Raw genomic sequence first — 15,220 nt, forward strand, 5'->3', positions numbered from 1 at the left:
CTTCCTTTCTTCTCTGCTGCCTTGTTTTACCTTTTTGCCCGTTCTCCTACTGTCCTGCTGAATAGCCAAACAAACCTGAGGTACTGTTTTTTGTAAAGGAAGAAAATCACTCTAAACCTGTCTTCCTAGCGAGCAAATTCTGTCAGTTCTTTTGAAAAACAGCTGCTGCCAGTGATGGGGGGGGGGGGGGGGCGGGAATGTTATCTGTTTTTCATTTTTAAAGTCAGTGTTCACTGCCTTGTTCACTACCTAATTGTACAAAGACTATTACATAACATTTATTTTTTTAAATCTGGAGAGAGTTTAGTAAGTGAAAATATGAATTTACAGAGAATTGTACAGGTCAGGGGTCAGCAACCTTTTTCCCAAGGCTAAATAAATATTTTCAATGTCTGCCACGACCACTCAGCTCTGCCCTTGCAGCATGAAAGCAGCCATAGACAGTGCATAAATAGATGGTTGTGGCTGTGTTCCAATAAAACTTCACTGACCAAAATAGTTGGTGTGGCTGTCATGGCCAGTAGTTGTACTGACTGTTGGTGTAGAACATTATTGGAAGAGCTGTGTGAAGGTAGCTATCTTTTACCTGCAAACCTTAATTAATTCCTCTTCCATTGTAACGAAGCATGTCTTAAGGTCAAGTCAGTACTATTTGTAGCATTGGGTTTTCACTATATTATTAGACTTGATTGAATCGTGTTAACGGTATAGGGGAGGGAAGAGAACTTGCGGCTAAGGAGGGAGTTGTACTATAAAAGCTTTTGTGTAGTTTTACTTCCTGACTTCAAAAAAAGTAGTCCCCTGTATTACTCATGTCAGAACCATTTTGTTTGTTTTACCCTCTCTTAATTCTGTACTGGCTTTGGTTTTAAGCTGTCATAAAACTTGTTTTGTTATTTAGGATTGATTGGTTGATTATGCAGAAATTAATTGAGCACCTACTATGAACCAGCTCCTGTAGATAGAAATCAGGAACTTGGTTCCTGTTCTCAAGGTCCTCTCAGTTTTCCTGGAATTCAGGTCTTACAGAGTAAGCAAGTTTTTGACAGCCTGTTTCCACTACTATTTATTTATTATATAGTTTAATCTGATTCTGGAAACATTCAATATCACTTAATACTTTGAAGCATTAATGGATTTTAAACCTCTGACGTTATATACCAGATTTATCTTTCACTCATCCTAGATCAGGCTATTAATGCTTTGAAGGTATTAATAAAGGCTGCTTCCGGAAGCAGAGTTAAACGTTTAAATTTGCATTTTTAAATTATGTAAAATAAGCATTTTCTTCTTAGTCAAATCAAGTGTTATATTATTCTCTGAATACACTATGTCCTTTTGATTCTCCCTGCTTTCTGTTCGAGAGCTGTTCTGTTCCACCCATATCTCATGTAACAAAGTGAATGTCAGCATGCTTGCTGTCTCTGGACTCACTACCTCCACGAATCTTTTCCTGAGTTTTTGGGAAATTCAGAGCTTTTGCATCTTGGCTGACACTAGCACTGGAATGAGAGTTCTAATTTCTGATCCATAGCTTTTCAGTTGTGCATTTGCAGATATCACCTAGTAGACTACAAGTCCATGTGCTCTGGCAATCTAGTTTTTTTTATTTTCATGTAAAAGAACACTTTCACTGAGCCTAGCACATGGTTGGCACATAATAAACCCTGAATGAATTGTAAGGAAATAATTTCTTTAAAAAATGTATTTTAATGCTTATTGGTTTTTGAACGAGAGAGAGCGTGAGTCGGGGAGGGGCAGAGAGAGGGACAGAGGATCCAAAGTGGGCTCTGTGCTGACAACAGAGAGCCCCGCAAGCCGGGAGATCATGACCTGAGCCGAAGTCAGACGCTTAACCAACTGAGCCACCCAGGCGCTCTGGAAATAATTTAATCTCAGAAGCTTTACGTAGCTATGCCACTTATGCCAGTTTTTGTCACTTTAGCCTAATGCCAACTGTGTGAAAGTGAGATTGCTGTTGGTACAAATTTATTTCACTAATGCGAAAACTCCATTTATTTATTTCACAGTACTAGAAAGAGGTTTATGTTCTTTTCTTTCATGTCAGGATATAGAACTTCTTTAACCAGATGTCCCACAGGTCATTTTCTCCTTGAAATATAACGTACTTATTTTTGTAGACCTGGAATCTCTAATAGGAAACTTAAGTAGACACTAAAGGAAAATTAAGATTCTGTTACAGAAATTTCTGGCTTATCCTCTCGTGCTCTTATTACCTACATCTCTTAGGAGATGGGATAATTATCTCATTTTGCCGAATCAGAGGTCTCCCCAGGTTTCAAAACAATGTTTGCTTGTATGATAGCATTTGGAAATCTGACAACTAAGAACATCAGAATTTTGGTATTTAGCAGCTTGATCTTGCATTGACTGTTAACCTAGCTCTAGGAAAATTCAGTGTTTAGATAATTTATATTTTTGACAATTTGAAGCAACTGTTATCCATACATGTAGTCATTCTTCCCAGAATTTAATAGTAGGAAGAATTTTTTTGTCTCTTTAAAACCATCCTAGGAGTTGTTTGTTTTGTTTTTTTAATGTTTACTTATTTTTGGGAGAGCGCAAGCAGATGAGGGGCAGAGAGAGGGGGACAGAGGATCCAGAATGGGCTCTGTGCTGACAGGCTGACAGCAGTGAGCCCGATGTGGGGCTCAAACTCACGGACCGCGAGATCGTGACCTGAGCCGAAGTTGGGTGCTCAACCGACTGAGCCACCTCGGTACCCCCTTACTAGGAGTTTTAAATACAGACTAGTATGGTAACATCAGGCAAATAGAATGACTTGGCCATTCTTCTTCTTCATTTTGGCTAAGAATATTAAAATTTAATCTTTTTTATGTTTTTATTTTATTTTTAAGAGAGAGAGCGAATGTGAGTGGGGGCTGGGGGCAGAGAGAGAGGGAGACACAGAATCCAAAGCAGGCTCCAGGCTCTGAGCTGTCAGCACAGAGCCTGACAGGGGGCTCGAACTCACGGACTGTGAGATCATGACCTGAGCTGAAGTCGGAAGCTCAACCGACTGAGCCACCCAGGCCCCCCTAAAAATCTTAATGCCACGGTAAGAGTAGTAATCAAGGAACTTCAGGCCCGTGGAATAGTTTTACATACTGAATGACTTTTTTTTTTTTTTTTTAATTTTTTTTTTTCAACGTTTATTTTTTTATTTTTGGGACAGAGGGAGACAGAGCATGAACGGGGGAGGGGCAGAGAGAGAGGGAGACACAGAATGGGAAACAGGCTCCAGTCTCTGAGCCATCAGCCCAGAGCCTGACTCGGGGCTCGAACTCACGGACCGCGAGATCATGACCTGGCTGAAGTCGGACGCTTAACCGACTGCGCCACCCAGGCGCCCCATGACTTTTTTTTTTTTAATGAGTTTATTCATTTTTAAGTAGGCTCTATGCCCAATGTGGGGCTCAAATTCACAACCCCAAGATCAAGAGTTATATGCTGCACCAGCTGAGACAGCCAGGTGCCCCTGAATGGGCTTTTAATTGTATTCTTTTTGTGTATTTTAAATGCAGGTGTTTTTAATTTATCAGATAACAGATGAAGTCTTACAAGTTTTAACCCCTTTAGTCCACACTCCCACCAAGCAATGTCTTGTTACTGTAATTATTAAAAATTTAATTTTCATATCAAAATAGCAAAAATAGCATAGAGAATCCCATATACCTTCAGATCCTCCAAGTGGGAATATTTTACTATATTTGCTTCACTGTCTTTCCTGAGTTTTTTGAAAATGTTTTAGACATGATACTCTTTTTACCTCTCAAATATTTCAGCATGTGTTTACTCAAAATGCAGACATGACTACAAAACCACAGTCCCGTTACCAAAATTAAGAAGTTAACATCAATACAGTAATCTAGAGACTCCATTCAAATTTCACCAATTATCCCGTTAAAATTCTTTAAACAAAAGTAAAACGATGTCTTCCAGTAAGGAGCACATGATTGGAAAATACTCATGTAGAAGAAATTTATTTGGCATGGCAGCACCAGCTTCAGGAACAGTTTCGGAGAGGGAAGGAATCTTACAGGTTGTCTAAGCCAATCCCTTCTGCATGAATAAGGAGTAACTGGACTCCGAACCCAGGTTTATGGGGGTGCAGTGTGGGCACTGGGGACAAGGGCCAAGATCTCGGGGCCCAGCGCTCCCACAGGCGTAACAACTCTCCTATGTACCCTGACTGTAACCCTGTGTACCCTGACTGACTGTAGTCCTAAGAATAGAAGAGAAACACCAGCATTTAAATGCTGTCGTTGTGTGGTATGTTTTCAGATGACTTCTTACATATTTTTTTCTATGTTTTTGAAGTTTCTTTACAATAATCACGTGTTTTTAAAAATACATATTTTGGAAAACAATGTGAACATTACTGTGAGATAAAGCCCAACTGGGGGGAGTTGATCATTTCTCGGTGGCTACTTACCTGGGATATTACACAGCTGTTAACGTCCCCTTCGGTTTGCTCGGTCCTGGTGAGCCCCCTGTTTAGTATGTTTCACTGTGTCTGTTTAAAGGCACATGCTGTTTCAAGGGAGCACCTTTAATTTTTTTTCCTCACGTTCACCTTCAAATTGACCTGCACCACTCATCCTTACTTCCCTTTCATATTCCTTAGAAAGAGGTGGCTCTTTCCCCATTTAATTTGTGCACCTGTGTTCTTAAACGCATGTTCTTTCTTCTCCAAAGATGATGCTTTCTCATCGGTTTTGCCAGTCTCCCATGTCTGCACTTGCTACGTCTCTGCTCACCTCTCTCAGGCATCACGAGAAAAACGCCCCCGCTCTGTTACTCTGTGTCCATCGTGTTTTCATTGATCTTTCTCGCCCTGCACGCATCAAAGCCTCGCACACATCCTTCTGAGTTGGTGACCTCCGGATCTGTCCCCGGTGTCTGACCAGTTTCCCGTGGGCATCCCCACCTGGAATGCACCCTAGATAGCTCACATAGCCTGTCCAAACCAGAACCCCATTAGCTTTCTCATTAAACTGTTCTGGCATTTTCCACTTTCATTTGGTGCTACCAGGATCTGTTCTGTCACACCTAGCCAGAAATTTGGCAGTTTCCAGATTCCTCCCTTTTGTTTTCTGTCCCCAGCATGGAACAAGTAAACATACCCTATTGGCCTTGCCACCATTTTAATGTGCTTACTTCTTCTCTAGCCCCAGCCTTGCCTTCATTCACAAAGTCAGCATTGCCTCTCACCGCCCTTCCCATTGTCCCTGCCTTCTATCTCACCTCCACCCCATTTCCTACACCACTTCCAGAATGTTCTCTCAAAAATAACGCATGTAAAATGCAGTTTTCCTAATTCCTACGTTATTCCCTGTAGCCCATAGGATCCATTCCATAGGTGTTTGGCAGTGCACATGGGGTGCTGGTGAAGTTTTTCACCCTGGTCACCCGTCATTCCCTTCTCTTAGCTGTAAGAAACTCCTGGTGGCTTTCTGAGTATATGATACTTACTCTGTCACTCCTGCTTTTGCATATGCTTTTTCTTCCTTGAGTGCGTTTTCTTCCCCTTAGCCTCGTAAACATTTACTGGTTCTTCCAAACACCACTCCTGTCATTTCCTCTAAGCCTTTGAATTTCAGCTCCATTCACAGTGCTCACCGCTCTGTGTGGCAGGTACTTGGCTTGCATGTTTGTTTCTCCTGTCTGCCTCCAATTGTAATCACCCTGACAAGGCCTGCATCTCATTCCCATGTGGATCCTCAGCACTGGCTTCATTTCCTGGCTCCTAGTAGGTGCTCAATATGTGTTTGTTAAATTTAATTGAATCAGATAAAATATAAGGGATAAACATTCAAACTTAGTATAGCGCTTTAGTTTAGACAATGGATGGTAATAATCAGTGGACTCGAATTTAGGAGCTTGTACCATCTGTCCTTATCAATTAAGTCGTGACTCTGTTTTGAAAAAAAATCTTTGGGAGTAGAGCTGGAAAGAGTGGAAGAAATTTAAAAACCTTTATTTACACTTAAGTGAATTTTAACATTTTGTCAGATAGTAAGGATCTTTTCTAACACTATTATAGAGGTTTTTTCCTTTTTTATGTAAACAAGTAAGTTTTATTTCTCAGCTTTTCAATGTCATTGGAGCAGTGGCAATACCATAATCCTCAGAATCAGATCATTTTTTAAACGCATTGTAGGAATTTATCTTCCTACAGTTTTTCTTTAGTTTATTATTGAAATTAGCATGGCATTTAAGAATCCTGGGATTCTACAGTGTTATCTTTTCCAACTCTTGTAATACTTTAATATCTAGACTTATGCTTAACAGATATTTACATCTCTGAACACAGAACAACTGATGGAAAAAGAAGCATTACCAGTACATAAACTATACAGTTTGTGTGGATAATCTTTTTAATTTTTAATATTTAACTTGTTTAAATACTTTATGTAGTATCTTTCATTGAGTTTTTTCCAGTAATTATTTTTATACTTTCATTTCTTTTTTCCCCAACTGAAACAATAAAAGGATCAGAGATCAAGAAGTCCCAGAGGATGTACAAATCAGGCCAGAGGATGTTTCTTCAGATCCCAGTATTAGTAATTCCAGTGTCAAACTGGAAAACATGGTGGAAGAACATGCTGAAACATCTAGGAAATCTCCAGGTGAAATAAGTGTTCCAATGGACAGCTCTTTACTTTGTACTTTGTCCTCAGAATCTCATCAGGAAGCAGCTAGTAATGAGAATGATAAAAAGCCCGCTAACTACAAATCTACATTACGGCCAGAGGGTGGCACCAGCTCACCAGATTCAGCTCTCTTAGATCAGGAATTGTACAACTCCTTCCATTTCTGGAGGACTCCTCTTCCTGAAATAGATCTAGATATAGAGCTTGAGCAGGGCTCTGGGAATATACTCAGCCCAGAGAGACCAGAAGAAACACCTGAAGTCACCATACCAGGTTCTTCAAATATCACTATGGCCACCAGAAAGGAACTTGAAGAAATGATAGAAAATCTAGAGCCGCATATTGATGATCCAGACGTTAAAGGTATGGAAGAGTCCATCAAGTTCTTTACCCTAAAGCTGATATAAACTATCATTTGGTGACCCTTTTTCCTAGAAAAATTGCCTTTTAAGAATTTGTTTTCACCATCGTCATGTGTTCTTGTCTTGGTAAATACGCTTAATCTGATTATTTCGTAAATTTCATTTAGACAAGCTCATCCCTGTGTTTCTGATGGTAGCGTACATATACAGATTTGTTGATTTACAAATCACTCGCCCTGAAATTTTCACCATCATTCAAACCGTGCTTTACATGTACCATTTCAAATCTGGAGCCCTGCCTTAACTATTTTGCTCTGGGTTTCATTAACTTTTTTATACAATAGCAGCAGATGCAGTGTTCCTTTTTAAGAAGGGACTGTGGTCTAGTAACAGACAGAGATATGTTTCCTGTGGAACGTGGTGTTTTAAGAGCCGTAAACATGTATAAGAGTCAACTGGATTTCTTTTTCTCAGTTTTGACTTTTTTTCCATTGGGTTATATGTGTATCACCCAGATTCTTTCATTGTGAGCAATAGCCCTAAAGGTTGTTTGATGTTAGAATAAAGAGGGGCCTCTTTCTAAGGGGCAATATGTTCTAAGGCAGTCTGTGGGAGATGAGGCACGCTGGAACAGTCCCCATTGTTCTGCCCACTGGGGCTGGGACCCGATGCAAGTGTTGTCTTTCCCTTTGAAGACTAAAGCCCTCCTCATGACTTTCTGTAACCACTCAGTGAAATAGTATTCCAAACAAAAAACAATTTTGGAAAAGTCTTGTAACTACTCATCTTCAGATCTGTCACTTTGTGGGTTTTCTTTTCTTCCTTTTTCGTTAGTTTCAGAAGCTAAAATTTCTAAGCTGTCGGTTTGCTCAGTGTTGGGAAATACCATTTTCTTTTACCGTTTATTTTTATTTTTTATAGAGAGCTCATGTGAGCAGGGGAGGGGCAGAGAGAGAGCGGGACAGAGGATCCAAACGGTCTCTGTGCTGACAGCAGAGAGCCTGATGCAAGGCTTGAACTCACGAGAACCATGAGATCATGACCTGAGCCAAATTCGGATGCTGAACCCAGGCACCCCAGGAAATACCCATCTTTAAAGCAGATAAAGGGATACCTTTAGTATTCTTCTAAAACATACAAAACCTGCTTCTTTAAACTTTGAACATTATATCAGTGGTGGTTAAAATCATAGTTATCTTCATTTGGCTTTAATTTATCATTTTCAGAGATTTTCTATAATTTTACCCTTGGAGAAAAATGATTTGACTAAAGACAAATTCATATCCTTGACATTTGAAAGTTATTTTTTTAAATTTTTTTGAATGTTTATTATTTTTTTTAATGTTTATTTATTTCTGAGACACAGACAGAGCACAAGTGGGGGAAGGGCAGAGAGAGAGGGAGACATAGAATCCGAAGCAGGTTCCAGGCTCTGAGCTGTCAGCACAGAGCCCAACGCAAGGCTCGAACTCACAAACCATGAGATCATGACCTGAGCTGAAATTGGTCACTCAACCGACTGAGCCACCCTGGCTCGCCAAGTGTTTGTTAATTTTTGAGAGAGAGACAGAGCAGGAGAGGGGCAGAGAGAGAGGGAGACACAGAATCTGAAGCAGGCTCCAGGCTCTGAGCCGTCAGCACAGAGCCAGACGTGGGGCTTGAACCCATGGCCTGTGAGATCATGACCTAAGCCAAAGTCTGATGCTTAACCGACTGAACCACCCAGGTGCCCCTGAAAGTTATTTTAATTTAATTGGCAGATGGTCAGTTTCATTTTTAACCTTTTGTGTTAGGTTTATTGGAATATAATTCAGATCTGTAGAATCCAGCCTTCTGAAGGGACATTTGTGTAAGAGTAGACGCACATAAAGTTGTGTGTGACCCTCACCACTGTCAAGATGCAGAACTGTTACCATCATTTCTTTGTGCACCTGTAGCCAGTCCTTTCCTGCCCAGCCACTAGCAACCACTGACCTGTTTTCTGTTCCTGTCATTTTGCCTCTTGTGGAATGCCACATAAATGTAATCAAGTAATATAAGCCATTTTTGAGTCTGACTTCTGTCGCTTAGCATCATGTTTTTGAGATTTATCCTGGTTATTCCATGTATCACTGGTTCATTCCTTTTTATTTATTTTGATCATTCCTTTTTACTATATAATGAAACAAGGGCAAGAACAGAGGATGGGATATTTCTAATAGAATATCCTATTTTTTATCTCATGGTAGATTATTTTTTATGAAAAATAATCTTACCACTTTCTTTGCTCATTTCCCAGTGTGGCTTCTGTCACTGATCTTTACCCATGACCCAGGATTCCACAGTATATGACAGCTTGGTGATGTAGCAACTACTGAGGCTTTTGTTTTGTCAGAAGCTTCGTCACAATCTTCCCTTAGTAGTTTGTCTCCACCCCTTCCACACTTGCCCACCCCAGATGAGGAGCAGTGAGACACAGAGAATTACACCTCAAACTAAGGATGTTCATAGCTGAGGGTACTCAATTTTTGGTAAACATTTATAGCTTTTAGCTTTACAAATTTTACTATTCATTTATTCAGTTGATCAGGCTTTAGTAACTGCTATTTTGAATGAATCTTATGCTCCATTTTTAATGAAAAAAAGATTGCTAGCCCAGCTTTTTTGGCCTGTTCTGGGGGCTCTCACTGCATTATAGTACCTGCTAGTTCTCTGCCATCGTAGCACTAACAAATGTCAACTGAAACATTGAAATGTTTTAATAAATAGCTAAAAGTGCTATGCATAGTGTGCTTTTTAAAAAGACCTACATGTACATGCGAGTTTTAGGATATGGCCTTGTGTTTCCAAAGATGGCTAATACTGTTTGACTTAAAATAGTACCATAAATTTACAGGCTGCAGTTGAGAGATTTCAGCACAAATACTATATTGTGATTTAGTCAGTTTTCTTTCTAAATTATCTCTTAAGCCTGCTGCAATTTAAATTTGTTATGGTATCCTTTCTGCCTGTAATAATGACACTTGCATAACCTGTGCATGGACTCGTTCCCTCAACATTACTTACTGAGCAACTACTATTGTGCCAGATACTTTCCTAAGCACTAAATATGTAGCAGCCGCAAACCGGACAGAAATCCCAGCCTCAGAGAGCACAGAAGGATGAGACACTTGATGCACAAACTGCCTGTGTCAGATGTTCTACAGTAAAGTATCAGTGGGCCGTGTTGGGCATTTTCTGCTTAGGCTACAGAATGTTTGAATTTGTAGTTTTATTGAAATCTGAGGACATGTTTAACTTCTGTTAATTTCAGTAACCATGCCTTAGTTTTCCATAGCCAGAGGGTGTTTTGAAGGGGTATACCTTAATTTTGGATGCTTTCTCGTTTCTGATTCTGCCATTGGGGTAGCCATTTCCTTCAAAACTATCAGAAAATGTCCACGTTTTTGAAAGGCAGAGAACTTTAGTCCAAAATTGGGACACTAACTGCTGCCCAGCTACGGAACTACTACATGAGTAGTTCATGTGTAATTTTTGCGTGTGTAGATTTTTGTCAGCTGGGCTATAAAATGGTAAGGAAGCACACTGCCCAGAGACAGTGTTTTAGGGCATATGCTCAAAAGTCGGGTTTCCAAGTTCCCAAGCCTCTGTGTCAGTCGTTCCTTTCTTGTGTTGCTAGCTGTCCAGCGGGCAGTGTCATGGGAAGCAGTAACAAGGCTAGGGTTTCTTTTTTTAAGGCAACCTTTGCTTAACAGTCTTGCTACTTTAACTCTTAACCTTCTTCAAAGCAGGGATTTTTTTTTTCTTTGTGGGTTTTTTGGTCAAAAAATTCAAGTGTTTCCAGGGATTAGAATGAGACCTTCTAGTCAGAAAAAGAACGCTTTGTGTGTTCTAGAACAGAAACGTAGCCTACATGGAAGACCAAAGAGGGAAATAGTCAAATGCGAAGAAGGTGTTAAGAGATCCCCTTTTCTAAAATACTTACCAAGGGAATTTGAGGTTTTTCTGTCTTTGTTTAGGGCAGCTACAAAATCTCTGTTGCTGAGCTGATTCAGGATTGAACTCTGAGTAGCCTTATTGATGCCAGCTTGGTTTACTCTAGCTAGATTCATGGACTACAAAAGGAAAAAATGCCTAGGCTCACAAAATACAGATTTCTACCCAATTTAGGCCCAGTGGGAGAATTGAGCCATTTTGGTAGCTGTGGTCAGAATAATGTTTCTTGATTGAAATCAGTGAATGGTTAGGAGTTTGTGACTCCCCCCCAGTATAATATGTGGAAGAGTTAGAGATTATAAAGGTTTGGCCTAACTCTACCAGCTTCTTCAGGGAGTAAAATTCGAAGTTTCTAGGTTGTCCCTGTTTCTGAGCATGAGTCACTAGGGTCTGTGTTTCTTTCACCAGTCCACGATGAAACCAGCCCCGGTTCCTGGGGTTTCCATCTGTATTATAAGTAAAATGCAGATCTTGATGAAGGACGTGTGTGTTCCGTTTTCTTAAATTTGTCATGGTGGTGGATCCTTCTAAAAGGTCAGCATTAGCCAGGCATTAGAATCTGCCTCATTCTCTGGCTGGAGAATTGAAGCAGATCAGGGTTCCTCAGGAATCAGCACTAGGCTCTGTCTTTCTGATCTTTATGTATCAATTTTTTGAGGAAGGTAATGTCACAGTGTAACTCATTTAAACTTTTATGAACGCACAAACATCAAAATAGACAAAGGGAGGGGCGCCTGGGTGGCTCAGTCGGTTAAACGTCCGACCTCAGCTCAGGTCATGATCTTGCAGTTCCTGAGTTCGAGCCCCTTGTCAGGCTCTGTGCTGATGGCTCAGAGCCTGGAGCCTGCTTCAGATTCTGTGTCTCTCTCTCTTTCTGTCCCTCCTCCGTTCACACTCTCTGTCTTTAGCAAATAGAGAAAGAGAAGTATGTGGTCCATGTAGAGATAAAAGACTCACGTAAGGCATTTTCCTTGAAAGGCTTTCATTAATCACTTACTTCCAGGGAAGCAGAATTAAAATCCATCAGGGCTCTCTCTCACACACACCGCATGCATTTTATGTGGGACAAAACATTTTAATTTTTAGGTTTAAATTTTAGGTTTAATTTTTAGGTGTTTAATTTTAGGTGTTTTAGGTCTCTTTTAGTACTGTTGTGATTTTGTTTTGGAAACTTAGTAGATTCCAGAAGGGGGACCTAAACCAATGATAAGGATTAGTAAAGATTACAGCTGGAATTCTCACAAGAATGAGCGTACTTTTCATGAGTGACTTTTTATGATTAAACACCTTCAGTTTACTTACTTAATTTAGCAACTAATGACCTAATAGACTAGAACTTCATCCTGTATGTCTCTTGTATCTCCGTTTCCGGGTTCCCAATGTGCTTGGGCTTGAGTGTCAGAGATGGCTGTAGCACAGTAACCGATTGTCTTAGTGAGAGAGCTCTGATTGCTTTTTTATAATCTTTAAGTAGAGAGGGGACATACTTTCTGACCTTCGTACTAATTAACTTCAAAGTTAAAATTGATGAATTACTATATTTTGAGCTTCCAGGTGGATTGTTACTTAAAGTGAACTCTAAGCAGTGTTTTTGTTTTTTTGTTTTTCTGTTTTTTTGGTTTTTTTTTTTTGTTTTTTTTTTTTTTTGCTAAGTGTCTCATTTGTTTTCGGCGAAGGAAGAATGCCTTATTTCAGTTTTGAATCACTTTTATAAAAGAAAATGTAACTCGAAATGTAGACAGTGCTATAATTTGTCATTTTGGTTTGCTGCAAGCAAGACAGCGCTCAATTTGGGATGTCTAAGTCACTAATTGCATGTTCAACAGGAATTAGGGGAAAATAAAATAAACTGGGATAAGATATGAGATGTTGAAATGTAATTGCAACAAAAATCTTTGTAATTACCGTTGTTTTATGTTGGCAGGGCTTGTGTGACTGCTCTTCTGCTAAACTAGCTTAGTAAGTAAGCCTTGTCAGTTCGATTCCTGCACTACCAAAACATAGTTAACTTACATTGAAATTGACTCCTTTTAATAAACTGGAGGTACCTCCAAAACTAGATAGCTTCTCTCTTTCATACTAACGCAGAATAATGTACAGTAGTGGATAAACATTTTTAATCTCATGAAAGCATATTAGTTTTCTCCTTTTTCTCCTGAAGGACTAATGATTTACCACAGTAGTTTTTTTTCAGCTTTCTGATGGCAGTGTCACAAAAGTGTGCATTTCATTGATAACCTGTAATGCAAACGGAGAAAAAACTGGCAAGCGCACTGTCGGCTCTGCCGCTCACACGCCCTCTCCCTGTTCCGCCCACAGCGCAAGTGGACGTGCTGTCCGCCGCGCTGCGCGCTTCCAGCCTGGACGCCCGTGAGGAGGCCAGCGACGCCGAGAAGAGGAGTGACGGGCAGGACGCGCTGGGTGCGAATGAGCTGCCAAACTGTAAAACAACTCACGACGCCTCCGTGCCTTTAATCAGCGATGCCGTTGAGGTAACGCACTCAGTCGAGCGTTTATCCAGTGAGAATAGTTCCAGTCCGAAAAGTCTTCTGTTGGGGAATAGTTGTAGCCGGTCACTTTCGTGTCAGTATGTTCCGTTTGTGGCTGATTGATTGCCTCAGCTCTCCCTCTGGCTTAAAGTAAAAGTAGTCGTCAGCGCATCCTGTCTTTGTGAGGTTAGTGTCATGTTCAGTGCTTGGAGACGTAAATCCCGATCCTGTCTACACGACCATTTGAGTAGCCTCAATGTGTTAACGTAGCTCACTGCAGTGAAATAGTCTTACTGGAAACAAAGCCCTTTATCAAGAATAATTAACTCTTCCCTTTTCTTTTTGGAGAGGTGCTTTGTTTCTGCTCGGACCATTTCACTGCAGCAAGCAACACAGTATTCTGAGCGGAAGATCGGGACTTGAGGCCATGTTGCGGAGGGGCCAGTGGCATTATCTGGACTCTGGAGTGTGAGGGTGGGTACTGTTACTAGCATCATCTTCGCTGTGTACTTGGAGCTGTTCTGTGTGATCCTTCCCTGATCTCCTCCTGCAATCCCCCCCCCCCCCCCCCCCCAGCCAGCATCATTTGGTATCAGTATTTCTTATCCCTTGTTTATATAAATAAAGGATAAGCAATACACCACTGGTTGCCAGACTCCAGCGGTCACAGATCAGAGCAGCTTGAGTGATAAGCTCAGGAAAAGAGTGCCTACATACACACCGGGGATGGAGAGGGTTCTTGGAGTGTCAGTGGATTTCTGTTTTGTTTTTTGTTAGGTGACATCTGGTAGAGTTAGAAATCTTTTATAATACCAGTGCTTCGGAATGAAACCCTGGCCACCTGTCAGCATTGGAGATTTGAATACTGTGATACCTCTGCATTTTAGAAGGTGTTTTGTGTGTTTTGGAGGTTTTATTGGCGCTGTTAAAAAAGTGTATTTGTGAAATAGGAGATAGCCAGGAATAGAAACAGTAGAAGAAAAGCTACGTATGACCTCCCATGGCCTTTAAAACGTTGACTGAAAGCCCCCTCTAAATACTCTCTAATGAATAAGCTCATTTTAGATATTTGAACCATTTCAAAACTATTTCTAAATTTACATTTTAATGAGCTTATTCTGGAATTCATTTTCATACATTTAGCAACCTATTCGAGTTTGACTTAAGGGAAGTTCTTAAGAGGTCTTAGGTATGTTTACAAGCTTTTAAAAGCATGAAGAATTTATGTATGTATATCATCTGCCAGTCTTGAAAGGTAGGTAACTTAGTAAGATGGTTTAAGTGAAGTGAAGGTTTAAGAAGGGACGGTTGTTTACGTAAATGTTTTTTCCTAACAGAATATGGACTCTGCCCTTCGCTATATTCATAACGACTCGGACTTGAGCACCAACAGCAGTTTTAGCCCTGATGAGGAGAGGAGATCTAAAGTACAGGTGAGTGACAAGCCTTTATGTGGTGTGGGTCTTGTCCATTCCTGTTCTAAACCCATTTCCCACTGAATTTGGTCCTTCTTAACGGTAAGTTTTTTAAAAATAAGACCTAGTATATCATACTTTCGATAAGAAAATTCAAATAGAGTAAAACACAAGCAGAAATCTTCCTCTTCTCATATCTGTGATAACATCCTTTGGAGTAACCACGGATCACAGCTCCTCATATATTTCTTCATAAACGTTTCATGGGCACAGAAACATGCATGCACACCCCTTTTTGTCTG

General features: G+C 40.4%; 1 protein-coding gene across 6 annotated transcripts in view; it reads left to right on the forward strand.

Annotated features, from left to right (window-relative positions):
• PPP4R1 (protein phosphatase 4 regulatory subunit 1) overlaps positions 1-15,220 on the forward strand; it is a 64,118-nt gene that overhangs the window by 35,614 nt on the left and 13,284 nt on the right. For all 6 annotated transcript variants that reach the window (XM_047828796.1, XM_047828794.1, XM_047828792.1 and 3 more), the window contains 3 exons: positions 6,517-7,040; positions 13,334-13,506; positions 14,841-14,936. In XM_047828796.1, coding sequence (XP_047684752.1) covers positions 6,517-7,040; positions 13,334-13,506; positions 14,841-14,936 — 793 coding nt within the window. The remainder of the gene's footprint in view (positions 1-6,516; positions 7,041-13,333; positions 13,507-14,840; positions 14,937-15,220) is intronic.

Source organism: Prionailurus viverrinus, chromosome D3 (genome assembly GCF_022837055.1).
Source record: "Prionailurus viverrinus isolate Anna chromosome D3, UM_Priviv_1.0, whole genome shotgun sequence".
NCBI classification, from domain to species: domain Eukaryota; kingdom Metazoa; phylum Chordata; class Mammalia; order Carnivora; family Felidae; genus Prionailurus; species Prionailurus viverrinus.